The 15,705-nt window shown below is 45.1% G+C and overlaps 1 protein-coding gene across 1 annotated transcript; it reads left to right on the plus strand.

Moving 5' to 3' along the window:
* Positions 1-4,382: 4,382 nt before the first annotated feature.
* LOC132241727 (speckle-type POZ protein-like) lies at positions 4,383-11,925 on the plus strand. The gene is given in 5 exon segments (XM_059710638.1): positions 4,383-4,399; positions 5,806-5,849; positions 10,398-10,582; positions 10,584-10,690; positions 11,475-11,925. Coding segments are annotated over 5 exon segments (804 nt in total).
* Positions 11,926-15,705: the final 3,780 nt, after the last annotated feature.

The following is a 15,705-nucleotide window of genomic DNA, read 5'->3' on the forward strand; positions in this document are numbered from 1 at the left end:
CTGAGCATCACTGCCTCCCCTGAGGCTAACAGGGGCAGGAAGGCTGCTGTGACCAGGGCGAGAGGCACCCAGTGGCGGGTGGAGAGTCTACATGCATGTCGATTCTGTAGGGCAGTTGGGACCCAGAGCCGGGCTAACCTGTGCTCACTGCAGTGTTCTGGCAGTGAACCTGTGCCGGCCAGCGTGGAGCCAGGATTAAGTCCTCACTGTGCTCTGCATACCTGGGACCTGCGCTCCATGGTCTGACTTCATGGGAAAGCACTTTCTGGGCAAAGGCAGCAGATTCCACCTGGATGAATGACTAGGAAAGAAAGCGAGCTGAACAACTATTTTGTGTTTCACTATTTAAAAAAAAATTAAAAGGCATCCATGTACCATTTAACATTCACAGAACCCCTAGGAAGGACTTCAGAGTAGATATTATACCCATTTTACAGAAAACTGAAGGGCAGAGAGGTTAGATCCTTTTCCCCAAATCCCACAGCTTCTAATTGCAGAGAAAAGAGTCTATCCCTGGTCTTCTTAAAACAAATGTGTTCTTTTGTTTGTTTTGTTTTGTTTTGCCACAGACACAGTTCGAATAGATACCAATTTCTCTCCATTAGGATAAGGGAAAGTGGTCAATAGTAGGACCCAACCCCTGATTCTTATCGCCTGGCTTCCAAGGGCTGGGTCTTTAGCGCTGATGAAAGCCAGCCTCCAGCAGCCAGCCATAGGAGACACCTGCAGGCGTCCAGCCAACCCAGAGACCTAGGAAGAAAACCCAAGATTCCTAACCTTTAAAAAGATCTTAGCCTGTGGACAGATAAATTAACTCCAGGACTCTGGGGAGATTAAACCTTATTTTATGGTTTGCTTGTTAAAAACGCATAACTCCAAATCTCACCAGAGATTGCAATTAAGATAGCGCAGGGCTAAAGCTATATGAGAAGGATTATTTACTCTCGGATCCCTGCAAAGCCCAAAACGACAATAGGCTTTTCCATTTCCTGGCCTGTGGTTGATCTGAGGCCGCCTGCCTTGGTACCTGAAATGCTCTAGCCACGTGTTTCTCCTCTCCCAGCACAGCTGCCACCACAGTTCTGTGATCCTTTGTGGCTGCCCAAAGTAACCATAAAAACCCAAGTTAAAACGAAGTTTCCAGGGCGTTCATGTTCAAGAGACACCAAAACCCCTTTTTACCATCTGCTTCTCCCCTGTTCCCACCTGAGGGGCCCTTTTCCAGTGTTCCTCTTTGAATGCCTGATTGGTACACGCCCCAAATAGCTCCCTGATTCCTAGACAAGTCCAAGGAAAAGCCGGGGCATCCTGAAGCCGGCCCATCTCTCTGAACTGTGCCCAGGAGAGAACACGGAGCCTTCTCGGCAATCGCTGGAGGGACCCCACTCACATACAAGGCACACAGATGCTCTCTCCTGAAGTTCTACCGGAAGTTGCTTTGTTTATGCAAAGACATCACCAAGAACTGTTTAGATTACTCTTTCTGGGGTCCTTCGTACTTCTTGAGATTAATATTTTGTGTTTTTCCCATATTCTGTACATGGAGAATAGATTCATAAGGAATGAGAGCCTTTCGCTGAGAAATTCCATCTTAGGTACTGAAGTGCAGTGTGGGGGGTCTTTCTTGAATTTGTCCTTTTCATCTTAAGACTCACCTGGCACATTTGATTAATGTTCAGATTTCAGAATCTGAATTACTCAAATTTGGAGTCACTGATTTAGAGGAAAGACCACTGAATAGGGAGTTAGGAGAACTGGATTTCAGATTAATCTTTACTGCCTAGTAGCTATTTGATCTTCATCTAGTCACCGTGTCCTGCTTGTTGTTAAGTTTCTCCTTGTAAAAGAAAGGGCCACACCCTGGCTGGTGTTCTCGGTAGTTGAGCATCAGCCAGTGCCCTGAATGGTCACGAGTTCTATTCGCAGTCAAGGGCATGTACCTGGGTTGCAGGTTTGATCCCTGGTCCTGGTTGGGGAGTGTGCAGCAGACAACCAATCAATGAATCTCTCTCATCTGTCTCTCTCTCTCTCTCTATCTCTCTCTCTCTCTCTCTCTCTCTCTCTTCCTCCTCCTCCTCCTCCTCCTCCTCCTCCTCCTCCTCCTCCTCCTCTCCCCATTTTCCTCCCTCCCTCGGTCCCTCCCTTCCACTCTCTCTAAAAATCAATGGAAAAAATACCCTGAGGTGCGGATTTCAAAAAAAGAAAAAGAAGCCACTCTGATTAAATGTGTCAAACATATTCAATTGCTTTGGGAGCATCAACCCCATAAACTAGCTTCAAGGTCACAGAGCTACTCAGAGGCAGGGCCAAGACTCAAAAGGAGGTGTGCTGGACTTAGGATCCCAGGCTTCTAACCATCGTGCACACCCCCTCTCCAGAAGGTACTCCCAGCTCTTCTCTCCTAGGAATTTCTTACAGGTAAAGAAAAGACCTCACACATTACATGCGAAGTCAACCTAACATCCCACCTTGCTCCCTCTGTCCATGGGGTTAATCCCCCAGACCCCGAATTACAACAAAAGCTCTGGATCAGCCCTGCACTCCCCCACCTCTCACTCCTGGTGATTATCTGGGGGCTGATTTGGCCAAACTTCTAAGTCTGTTGCCTAGCAAGTCCCAGCACATCTGGAGTCCTGCTGCTGTCTCAATTGCACAGCTGTCTACAGCAAAGATGCAGTCATCAGAAAGCTGCTGCCCAATGGAATCCAGAGCAATCTTTATATGGATCAGCTCTTTATACCTTTGTGTGGCTTTCACCTCTCACTCACAAAGACAACAGGCAAGTTAGCAGAGTTCACACTGAGATGTGAGTGGCTTTCTAACCAGCATGAGGAAGATTTCCACAGAGAAACCTCTTTTCTCCTGGTGACAACCCTGAATTTTTGCTAAAGGGTGGGGGGTGGGGGAGGGAGGTGGGGGAGTTCTCTCTCCCTGAGCATTTGTGTGGACCCAAGGGCTTTGAAATGGGAAAAAGCTAGAAAAGTCCTCTGAGGTGCAGACACCACCAAATAGCACAGGCCCCAGATTTTGGTTCTGGAGACCCGCACAGTGAAGTTTCCAGAAGCTTAAGGAGGCAGAGCCAATTTGAAGCTTTTTCTTTTCCTTTTTTTAATGCAACAGTGTAGAGAGATTGTTTCGGGGGCTGGGGAAGATTGAAACCCACAGTGAAGGTAAATGAAAACCAAAAATCTCTGCTGGGGGTGTGGATAAAAACCTGAAAATTTAAAAAACAAGCAACACTGACCAGTCTCATTTAGCTCCTCAACGAGAGGAGCGCTGCAGAGAAGAAGAAAGTGACCACAGTAGCCCTGCTCGCTCCCATTCACCAGCCAACACTCTCAGACAAAGGCCACTCACGTTCAAAATGGTGGCACGGGCACGTAGGACCCAAAGGGCCACTGTACCAACAAAGACCAATGAAATTACACTCAAAGCTGGATGAGACCTCAGGAGCCTTCTATTCCAGCCTCTCATTTTGCAGTTGAGGAAACTGAGCCCCAGAGGTCATGGGGCTGGTTAATGAAAAACTGAGGCCAAGACCCCAAACCTCTGCATTTCCGCTGCTGTTTCCTGTTACGCCCATGGACAACCCACACTCTACTGTGTTACATCTGAACATGGATGGCTCTGGATGATAATGCAGTTACTCCATTTTAACCATATGATTCGATTAAGTAGGAGCTCATCGATGCCCTTTCAATGTATTAATTGCATTAGCAATTTCCTCCCTGCGTGTTCGGTCGGTGTGTTTAGTTACATGTGCTTCCAAAACGTAGTTCTCTTTATACGAAGGCCAAGAAGGTGGGCCGGTGAGCTGGGATGCCGGTTCCCCTCTCCCTAGTGGTTGTCAATGACCTAATTGATTAAGTTAACCTCCCTCCCTGCTTAGAAGCCTGGACACAGCTAGAGCTCCTCATATTAGCTGTCAGTGTTGTCATTCACAGGAGTATCAATAATCCTGAACTCCGACAATTTTCTTTACTTTTAGCCCTAAACCTTATCTTATAATACAAATATCACACGCCAGGCAGGGCACCATAGAACAATTATTGCACTTTCCAGGTGAGGTGAATTTCTTGGCCTCGGCTCCTCAAGGCAGCACCTGAGATGTGTTCTAGTCACTCGGAGGCGCTGGCAGAAGCATAAGGCACTTTGTTTAAGACACAGGGAAAAGAGGACACCTGTTCTTCAGCAGCTCGCCAGGGCCTTCCCGCTGGAGAGAAACATGAAGGTGGGGTGGTTTGTAAGTTACAAATGTCTCCCATTTGCACTGCTGCACGGATCTCCATGATAGCATTTGGGATTTCTGTCTGGAAGTTAGGATATTGGATGCTTTCCTCTGTAATGAGTTTTCAGATCTCCCATCATACAGATGAGGAAACATGATTGGAGAGAAGAGGTAATTTGGGTAGAGCTGGTATTCAAATTCAACTCTTTCTGAGTTTATTTGAGTCAAACTGACAATTGCCAGGAAGCAAAATCTCAATGGACTGAGAAAATGCTCTGGAGAATGGCAGCTGTGCAGCTAATTTTAGTCATTAAAGCAGCGGTTCTCAACCTGTGGATCGCGACCCCTTTGGCGGTTGAAGGACCCTTTCACAGGGGTCGCCTAAGACCATCCTGCGTATCAGATATTTACATTATGATTCATAACAGTAGCAACATTACAATTATAAAGTAGCAACGAAAATAATTGCATGGTTAGGTCACAACATGAAGAACTGTATTTAAAGGACCAGAGGTTGAGAGCCACTGCATTAGAGTCAAAGGAAAAGATGGAAGGAGAATTCAAAAATCTATTGGTGGTAGACCTAGTCTGTCAGAGAAAGCAAAGTGGGCAATCGCTGGGGTTGGATAAAAAGTAAAATGGGAGACACGGCTTCTTTTACACTGGGGGGTACGGGATAGTTAATAATTAACATTTACAGCAGAGGGTATGGGCTACAGATAACAATGAGGGGTGCTGTGGCCTGTGCTCTGGTGCAGAGAGTGTGCCCTGAGGGGTCTGGAAAGATTTCCCTTGACCTTTCAAAGGGATGTTATCTGAGATGTAAAAAGACAATAGACAGGCTCACTTAAGGTAAAGATGGACCTTTGTCAGGAAAACGACAGGTGGACTGCCATGGCCGCTTTTAGAAATGTCTATGTTCAGGCCGTCCAATGTGGCCACTTTCAGCCTCTGAGTGTGTAGGACCCGCCATGCTGGCTTCCCCTGAGCGTGTCAGGCTTAGTATGTGAGCCCTTTTGCATCCGCACTCATTTAACCTGGGTTCCCTGTCCCCCAGCACATGAGGTCAGGCAAAAGTTCTGTTTGGTGTTTTTTTCATTGACTCAACATTTGTTTGATTAGTATCAATAGAATGCCAGTGACATAAAGCATTGTGTCAGACTCAGAACTGCAGTGACTGCTGGCTTCCTTACCCTCTATGTTCACAGGAACATTTAGTGTAAATTTTCATGATTATGGATAAGTACACATTCCAGGTAGATAGCTGAGAAGATCTTTCAGGGTGCAACTGGTAGAAGAGTTCAGCAACAACAGCACCCCCAAGTCATAGTTTCCATTTTGCTTTTCCAAGAAGGCTCTAGTGCTCTTTGCTTTCCACCCTCCATCCCACCTTCACACCCAGCAATCCCCACACAGCCTCACATGGCTGTCTCATGCCTGCTCACACACATTACACACAGTGTCATACCTAGGTGCACACACACAGCCTCGCACACTCCTTGCTGGCACTGTCCATCCACGTCTCCCCTAGTTCCCACCCCATTTTGGTCCCTGAAGCTCTCCTTCCCTCCTCCCAGGTCCTGGTCTGCCAAGGTGCCTGAAGGGGGTGGTGCTATTGCCAGTGAGCCAGGAACACCCCAGAACAGCTGCCCGCCCCCAGGCTAATGTCCCAGGCCCTCTCACAACTCCCAGCCCCTTCTCCCTGCATACTCAGCAATCACTCCAACCTCCGTGTGTCATGCTTCCCCAGAGCTCCCTCTGACAAGTTTATTAAGTTGAGAGATGACACTGTCAACGGGCATATAAGAGAAAAAAGAAGGGAGAGAGGGGGGAAACCTGGAGCCTCCATTGGCTCTACAAGGAGACATATCCACACTCCCAAGGTCATAGGCATCCTCCCACTTCACCATCAGTGAGCCTCCCCGAGTGGGTGCCCGGTGCGGCTCTCTCACATTGCCTTGGTGTGGGGTGGCAGTGTGTGTGTCTATGTGTGTGGGGGGGGGGGGGGCGGGGGAGACTGTGCTTTAATAAGCGAGTGTTTGGAGAGACAATGGCTGGCCTAAGAATGCCAGCAAAGTCATGACACCAGGGACTTCTTACAGTCTTAAGATCCAATCAACTTGAAGCTATTACCATCTAAGGTGGATATGAACAGGGACTGTAGCAAACAATCGATCCTGGCGTATCTACTGAGAGTAGGGCACCTGCTGAAATATTAATTTGGGATGGGGGTGGTAGGGAAGGGGAGGGACTGGGGAGCATCAGACTGCCTGAGCTCTTCCTAAAAATCTGTTGACAAAGTAAGTTTAATTAGAAAATACAGGAGCTGTTTTGCATACATGTAGTTATTCTATTCTTTACAAAAATTCCAAGAGTCAGCCACACAGGAGGAACGTATAGGAGACGGGCTTTCTTTCTCAGTGCTGAGTATTCTTCAGGAGCTGCCTGGGACCTGTCTCCCTGGGACTGGGCCCCTTCCACTTTCCACATCCCCCAACCAGGGCCTCTCAGTGCCTCCCCTGGGGCTTCTGCAACCTGAGGTGATGAAGACCTTGAAGGTGGGAGGTGCAACTCAGGGAGGACAGCAGCCAGTACCACAGGAGTGATTTCTCCAGCACACGTGTCTGACGGACAGCCAGCCCCTTCCCCGCTCCTGGCAGCATCAATAACATCGATGGAGCTGCTGCCCTCAGCACGGGCTTACAATGTGGCCATGAAGAGGACAAAGAAACAACCTCTTTCCTGGCAGAGCAGAGTGTAGGGAGGGTGGTGGAGAGGCCAGCCCTGCGGAAGGCTGAGAAACTGGCTGGCCATGGTCACAGGAGAAGGGGGAACCAGAGGCTGGTGGGCAGGGTTGGAGGGAGGCAGGAGCGGGGCCAAGGCAGACAGACACCCACTCCTTCTCGGGGGAAGGGCCCCAAGAGGAAATCCCTTTCATCTTCCCAGCAAACACAGGTACAGGACCCGCACCTCTGGTTTCCTTTTAAAGGTCTATCTGAGAGCACTCACATTCACGATTTCATATTTGCTTTGGAGACCTGTCTCTGGCTCCTCTGACTGGAATGCTGGTGTGCTAGGTTCAAAATCACCCCTTCCCTGCGGTCGTTCTCAGCTCTGCCCAGACCAAGCTCCTTATTCCCCTTATTGCCTTCACATAGCATGTTGTTTGGACTTTAGTATTATAATTACTTTTATTTTTATTGATTTCAGAGAGGAAGGGAGAGGGAGATAGAAGCATTAATGATGAGAGAGAATCATTGATTGGCTGCCTCCTGCATGCCCCTACTGGGGATGGAGCCCATAACCTGGGGATGCAGCCCATAACCCAGGCATGTGCCCTGACCAGATTCCTACTCTGACCTCCTGGTTCATAGGTCCACGCTCAACCACTGGGCCACATTGGCCGGGCAGACTTTTGCTAACTAATCTGCATATTGAATTATAACTTTTCTTGCCTCTCTCTTTCTGGGAGGCTTCACATGCTGCTGTTCCTCAGACAGAGGGTGTGGTGATCAGGACGCTGCTGTTCCTTGAATCTATTGTTCATATTTTTAATCCTTTTTCTTCTTATTCTTCCTCTTCCTCTTTGAAGACCCTTAAACATACTGCGTAATACTGATTTGATGGCAATGAACTCCTTTAGCTTTTTCTTGTCTGTGAAGCTGTTTATCTGACCTTCAATTCTAAATGATAGATTTGCTGGGTAGATTAATCTTTAGTAGGTCCTTGTGTTTCATAATTTTGAATATTTCTTGCCACTCCCTTCAGGCCTGCAATATTTTTTTGTCCTGCAAGTTTTCTGTTGAGAAATCAGCTGACAGCCCTATGGGCACTCCCTGACAGGTAACTAATTGCTTTTCCCTTGCTGCTTTTAAGATTCTCTCTTTGTATTTAACCTTTAGCAATGAGTGCAGTCTCCTGAGGAGCCTCAGGATTCCTTGGCACCACCAGTCCCTTCTACACCTGGAAAACCTCTCATTTTACTCCCTAAAGGCCCTCCTGGTCCCTGGGTCATGGCTGCTCCTGAAAATTTCCAGGGCTAGTGGAGCCTAAGGGCTTTTCTCAGCCCCTCTTGAGAGCCAGTCCTTGGGCAATGGGAGCTGTTTCCTCTCACAAGTCCCAGGAACTAGTGTCCGAGGTGTTACCCCTAGAAGAGTTGGGTTCTCTGCTCCTCTGGCCCCACCTACATGTAACTCCCCTGCAGGACAACTTAGGGAAATGAGGATTTCTCTGATTTGCTCCAAGGTCACCAGAGGACCCTGCTCCCCATCTAGGCCTTGAACTGAATTTGTTGGAGCAGGGATTCCTCTAGTACAGTGATGGCGAACCTTTTGAGCTCGCGTGTCAGCATTTTGAAAAACCCTAACTTAACTCTGGTGCCGTGTCACATACAGAATTTTTTTCATATTTGCAACCATAGTAAAACAAAGACTTATATTTTTGATATTTATTTTAGATATTTAAATGCCATTTAACAAAGAAAAATCAACCAAAAAATGAGTTTGCGTGTCACCTCTGACATGTGTGTCATAGGTTCGCCATCACTGCAGGTAGATACTGGAAACAGGGACAGTGTAACCTCTTGAACTTGGCCACCACCTGCTCTGGACCACAGGCTTATTCCCTTGAGCCAGGTTTCAGAGATGCAGGGATGCAGGGACTAACTCCATCTTTACATACTAAATATTTTCCAGTAGAGTGACTTGTGCATATAATCAAATATTTTTCCAAAAAAAGAAACAAAGCTAAATTGAACAATATGATTTACATTTTACTAAGGTAACCAGAAATAGTAACAGGTAAATTCAAATGTCTAAATTAAAATATGAACTAAAAAGAATGCAGAAATGAATTCTTGTTAAGCGGCAAAACAATAATCTTTCTCACCAAAAAATTCTAAACAATTTTTGAGAAGTCTAGTTTTTATGTAAAAAGAAAAAAACAACTTGAAGTATTATCAGTCTCCTTAGAGATCTAGAAGCTAACTTTATTCCACAAGAACTAAATAATAGAATGATACAGATCAGCATTTTTAAACTGAAAGAGTACTTACATACTACTTGCAAATAACAACCATAACTGTCCAACCACAGATAGTTCCAGCCCCCTAACATCTTTTCAGTAATCTCCAGGTGGTCTGTCCATCCTCATTTTGGGTTGGGTGAACCCTAAACTTTAGATGAGATGAGTGGCAGTTGACAATGCTAAAATCCTGGACCACAAATCAGGTCATGGCCCTGGCTGGTTGCTTACCTCCTGGCCCCTCACTTCTTCAACAACCAGGAAAGGACTATGGAATCTCAGCCATAGCAGAGCTGCTGTGTGTACATGTACATGTGTGTGTGTGGAGGGGGGCATGTTGGGATAGACAAGCTAGAATCCCTTCGCTCCCCCTCTCTCCCACACTACCTAGGATTGTTTTGTGTGGGTTTTTCTTAAATGTTTTAATAAAACAAAAAGACCCATAGACAGGGAGAAAATATTTTCAATACATATATCTGATAAAGGATTTGCAACCAAAGAACTCTTATAATTCAAAATAAAGACATAAAAATCCAATGATCATTGCAAAATTTAAAAGAATTGAGTAGGCATTTCACTAAAGAAGATATATGGATGGCTACTAAGGACATTATCTTAGCCTCTTTGTACTTCTATATATAACAAAAAGACTGTAGACTGCGTTGTTTATAAACAACATCAATGTATTTCTCACAGTTCTGGGGCCTGAATAGTCCAAGGTCAATATGTTGGCTGATTCAGTTTCTGGGGAAGGCCTATTTCCTGGTTTATATACTGCTGTCTTCTCCCTCTGTCTTTACCTATTAGAATAGGTGAGAGAGCTTTCTGGAGTCTCTTTAATAAGGGCACTAATCCTACTCATGAGAGCTCCACCCTCATATGCTCATCACCTCCCAAAGGCCCTACTTCAAATGACATTACCTTAATGATTAGATTTCAACATATGAATTTTGTGAGGACACAATTATTCAGTCTATACCATATAGGAAAAGAAGCTCAGTGTCCTTTGTAATACATATGGAAATTAAAACTGCAATGAGGGCTATGAATTGTATGATTACTTGAAATGATATTTATAAAGAGGCAAAATTTTAGAGACAGAAAGTTGCAAATCTTTGGAGAGTCACCGGCATACAGATTTGTACAGGCAAAGACTGGGGATTCAAGAAATTCATCCGGAGACATGTGCTTTTGGATGGAGACAATAGTCTTCTCCCTGATGACCAGCTGACCCTCCTCTGTGAGGTGAGTGTGGTGCAGGATTCCGTCACCATTTCTGGCCAGAATACCACGAAGATGGTGAAGATTCCTGAGTGCCAGCTGGCCGATGAGCTAGCTAGGTGGACTTTGGGAAAATTCCTGGTTCACAGACTGCTGTTTTTGTGTTGCTGGCCAGGAATTCCAGGCTCACAAAGCTATCTTAGCAGCTCGTTCTCCAGTGTTTGGGTGCCGGGAGCCGGTCCATGCTTGCTGTTTCAAGGGACCTGGCATATATGGCATACGGTTCTTAATATGTTTGCTCACCTTCTTGGCGCTGTGTTTTAACCAAGGTCACCTCTCCGAGAAAGGTTGAATCCCCAGGTAGGGATTTTCCCCTGAAGTTAGGGAGGGAATAAAACCCCTCAACTAAGTGCCAGGCGGGTAATTAATCCCTTTAACTACGAACAATCATGCTTAAACTACATAATCTTTTCTCCCTGGAATGGAGATAAGAAACGCCCTAACCTTTGTAATAGAGATTGATAGGATTGAACCAACTGGTATAAATACAGTTGTAACAAGACAGAAACACTCAGAACTTAGAACAGAATCAAGAAGACAGAACCTACACGGAGCCTAGAGACAGAAGAACTTCGCTGGAGAGAGCATGCCAGAGGATCCTAGAGACAGAGCCTAGCGGGAGAATATGGCAAGGGATCCTGGACTGAACCTGACTACAGAGATTGGCAGGAGAACCTGACTGGAACCTGGACACTGAACCTGACTGGAGAGCCTGGACAGAACCTGGCTGGAGAACCTAGCGAGGGAACATGGCTACAGAACCTCGCTGGAAATCCGAAGCAGAACCTCTCTGGAGATCCTAGACAGAACTTCGCTGGAGATTGTGGCTAGAGATCCTGGCAAGGCTGCTGATCAACTGAACGCTGTCTCTGTGTCATTCCTTCTTCGCCGACTCCGTCCACACCTTTGGGAACCCCTGGACCCGCTGGGGTTGGACCCCGGCATTTGGGGCCATGTTTGCACATGCAATGGAGGAGAGCAAAAGGAATCGGGGTGAAATAATCGACATGGAGCCTGGAGTTTTTAAGAAGATGATGTGCTTCATTTACACGGGGAAGGCTCCGAACCTGGACAAAACGGCTGGTTTGCTGGCAGCTGCTGACAAGTATGCCCTGGAGCATTTGAAGGTCCTGTGTGAGGAAGCCCTCAGCACACACCTCTCTGAGGAGAACGCTGCAGAAATGCTCACCTTGGCTGACCTCCACAGCGCAGATCAACTGAAAACTCAGGCAGGGGATTTCATCCACTCTCATGCTGAGGGTGTCTTGGAGACCGAAGGGTGGCAGGCAATGGTGGCGTCCCATCCCCACTTGGTGGCTGAGATGTACCCCTCTCTGGCTTCAGCACAGGGCGCCTGTCTGGGACCCCCACGCAAGCGCCGGAAGCCGACCTGAGATCCTGCCTGTTGTAAGACTCCTTTGATTTTTCCAGAAGCAGCAGCCACTGTGGCCGCCATTGAGCATCTGGTAGACAGCACAGTCTGTGGAGTTTTCGACTGCTGTCGGGGGAAGTCTGCATCACGGCCCAAGATTTTTAGTTTTATTATTTTCCTTAAAGAAATGATATTTCCAAGTGTGTCTTTACTGATTTCAGAGAGGAAGGGGTAGGGAGAGAGGGAGAAACATCAGCGATGAGAGTGAATCTTCCGTAAGCTGATTCCTGCATGCACCCTACTGGAGATCAAACCCACAACCAAGGCATCTACCCTGACCACCAATGGATCCTTGACCTCCTGGGTCATAGACTGACACACACCGACTGAGCAGCACTGGCCAGGCTGAGGGTATTTTCTCCCATAGATTTTAGAGGGAGCGCAAAGGAGGGAGGAAAGACAGAGACAGAGACACTGGGAAAGAGAGAGAGATGCAAGGCCCAGACAGATACATTGCAAGGGATGGAAACTGCAGCCCAGATATGCAGCCTTGAGTGGAATCAAACCCCTGACCCTTCTGGTCTGAGCCAAAGCTCTAAACACTGAGACACTGACCAGGGTGAGATAAGTCTTACATTGGGCCATAAACATTTAAATTTAGACAAATGCTCAAATGTCTGTCTTTAGGGATTTGCTTGTTCTGCAGATGTTGTGGTCATCTCTGCACTTCACTAGATGTGACAACCCAAACTGCTCCTGTTGTTGTAGCTCACAATAAAGTAACATCTTAAAAGACCAACTTTTGCCTCAGGACTTTATTTGCAAGGTGTCCACATGATTTCTTTTTCTTTTTGCAGTGACTATCACTTTGCAGCCGGGAAGAACCTGCCTGGAGGTTTGATCAGCCTTTGTGTGGGATGTGGTCTTCAAGGTGCAAATGTCTCTCCCAGATCCGAGTGTTTCCGTGACTGGGGTGCTGAGACTTTTACCTCTGGGATGCATCACTGGGAGATAGAAGTGGGAGACATTGGAATTGGGCTGCTGGTGTCTGTAGTGATGATTGGAAAGAGGAATACGAGTGTCCAGGAGGGCCTCTTCATGGCCATGCTAAAACCCACACAAATGACTTTGCCACCTCCCACTTTTACTGCAATATGTGCCCTAACCTATTGGCTGAGTAGGGGCATTCCTGGATTATGAAGGTGAAAGTGTGACCTTTATAAATGTAGCTCAAAGTTCCTTATATGTAAAATTTCTTCCTGCTCCTTTTCTGTCTCAGGCCTAACTTTTCCTTTAGTCACTTTTGACTAGAAATAGATTAGGAATCATTCTACATGCTGGGGAACACCAGTATCTAAGAAAGGCATTTTCCTAATACACTCTCAATTATGACAAATATGTTACCCTTTTTTTTTTTTTAGTTTCCTTTTATGCCATGAAAATCCATTTACTATATTATTAAATATGATGATAACATTCAAAACATAAGTATTGGTTTGTGCTTTACTCAGTTGGGGAAAATCTCCATGCATGATGCATGGCATAGAACATGTTCTCTGGATTTTGCTCTTTTTCTAAATTGTCATCAGGAAGTATAATGATAGATGGCAGGGGTGTCTGAAAAAGTACAATTAAATGCAAGAAGTTGGTTGATTTCATGTAGCATAATATTCTTCAGGTCCATTCATGCTGCCCCAAATTGCAGAGACCCTTCTTTACAGCTGTGTAGTATTCCAATTTGTCAATGTGCCACAGCTTTTTTTTTTTTTTTTTTAATCCATTTGCCTACTGATGGTCACTTGGGCTGTTTCCAAATCTTAGTTATTGGGCAACAGAAAAGAAGGAGAAAATAGACAAATGGAACTAGGTCAAAATAAAAAGCTCCGGCACAGCAAAAGAATTATGATCAAAATGAAAAAGGACCCCTCCATATGGGAGAAAATATTTTCCAATGTTACCTCTGATACGGGGTTAATATGCAAATTATATAATGTCCTCATACAAGACGACAAACGGAAGAGAAACAATCCAACAAAAATGGGCTGCAGGACCAATTCGACATCTCTCCAGTAGAATGACCAAGTTGTGGTACAATCATAGAGTTTAATATCGTGAGACAAAATAAGAAAAACAAGTGCTACACACAGAGGAGTGCATAAATCTAGACAAAATACTTTTCTTTAATTTTAAATATTTTTTTATTGATTTCAGAGAGGAAAGGAGAGAGAGAGAGAGAGAGAGAGAGAGAGAGAGAGAGAGAGAGAGAGAGAAACATCAATGATGAAAGGGAAGTATTGATTGGCTGCCTACTACTGGTAATGCCTCTGACTGAGGATCAAACCTGCAACCTGGGTATGTGCCATGCCTGGGAATTGAACTGTGACCTTCTGGCTTATAGGTTGACACTCAACCACTAAGTCACTCTGGCTGGGCTCACCAACATACTTTTAAATGATAAAAGTACACACCAAAGTGTATACTATGTGATTTTATTCATATGAATTTAAAGAAATGATCATTAGAAACAGGGCATATTAATCACCAGCATATGATTACTTTTTTGGGAGAGGGGGTTAGATTTGGGACAGGATAGGCAATCCTGGGATCTAGATGTATGAGTATGTTACATTTGTGTTGTGAAATAGAACATTCTTTTGACAATTTCTTCACCATTTTCCATAATATTAAGAAACCTCTGGACAGGGAAGCTATATTTTTGGGTCAGTATCATGGAACCGTATCCTTTCACTGTGTTCCCAAATATTATTTCATTTATGGTTTCCTACCTTATGGATTCCAGGGACCTCTAAGAACATTATTTCCCCAGTTTGATACATAGAGAGACACAACATTGCTATCAGTTAACAGCAATTTCTAAGATGTGGGGAGTAAGCTCAAATGGCCTTTTAATTTTATCTCACTCTGTGAAAAACATTCATTTTCCTGATTAAATATGAAGCTTTGCTATAATTTCAAAACTATGCTCATTTTCAATGACACGCATTTCTTTTGTTGTGTCGCCTAACATATAGCTACAGTTTGGAATTTGCTTTTCAACACAACTCTACACTATTCAAAGCTTATCACATCATACAATTAAAGTTGGTTAGCGAAATCATATTTAAATTATGCATCCAAACAGCTACACAGAAAGCATTCTATGAGATTAAAATATGTAAAGGAAGGGGAAATAAAGATATAGAGAATAAAAGAATGAAGACACAGGTACAGAAAATGGAAATAACAGATCTGAGGTATCTTAGAGTTTTGGGGCTTGGACCTGATTCTGGGCTTTCTGTATTTTTCAACTTGATAAAATTAAATGCACGCGGGCAGACACACACACACAGAGGCAGGAATACAGAATGAAAACCTCGCTGCAGCCAGGCTCAGCTGCCACCTGCTGGCTGACATCTATACCACCCTTCTCTGCTGGGGCCTCTGCAGCATGGCCACCACCAGGCAGTTCAGATGCTCCTGCAAGTGGATCAGAGGAAAGGGACACCCTTCCAGGTGCTCAGACACATCACCCAGCGCTTCTCCTGGGTCCACATTGAGTGGATGATGGAAATTGTATGTTAAATAATACACATTATGCAGTGAAAACAGTAATATAAACCCACAGGCATTTCCTGACTAGGTTATATAGTTTATTTTAAATGTAATATAATCAGCATAATTTTAATAGTTGCAAGTCCTTTAAACATGAGTTTGAAAGTCTGAAGCAAGACAAGCACATATCACTGCTATTACTTAACATTGTTCTGAATATTCCAACCAACACTTAGAAAGAGAAAGGATT

The sequence above is a fragment of the Myotis daubentonii genome, chromosome 9, assembly GCF_963259705.1.
Source record: "Myotis daubentonii chromosome 9, mMyoDau2.1, whole genome shotgun sequence".
Lineage (NCBI taxonomy): Eukaryota > Metazoa > Chordata > Mammalia > Chiroptera > Vespertilionidae > Myotis > Myotis daubentonii.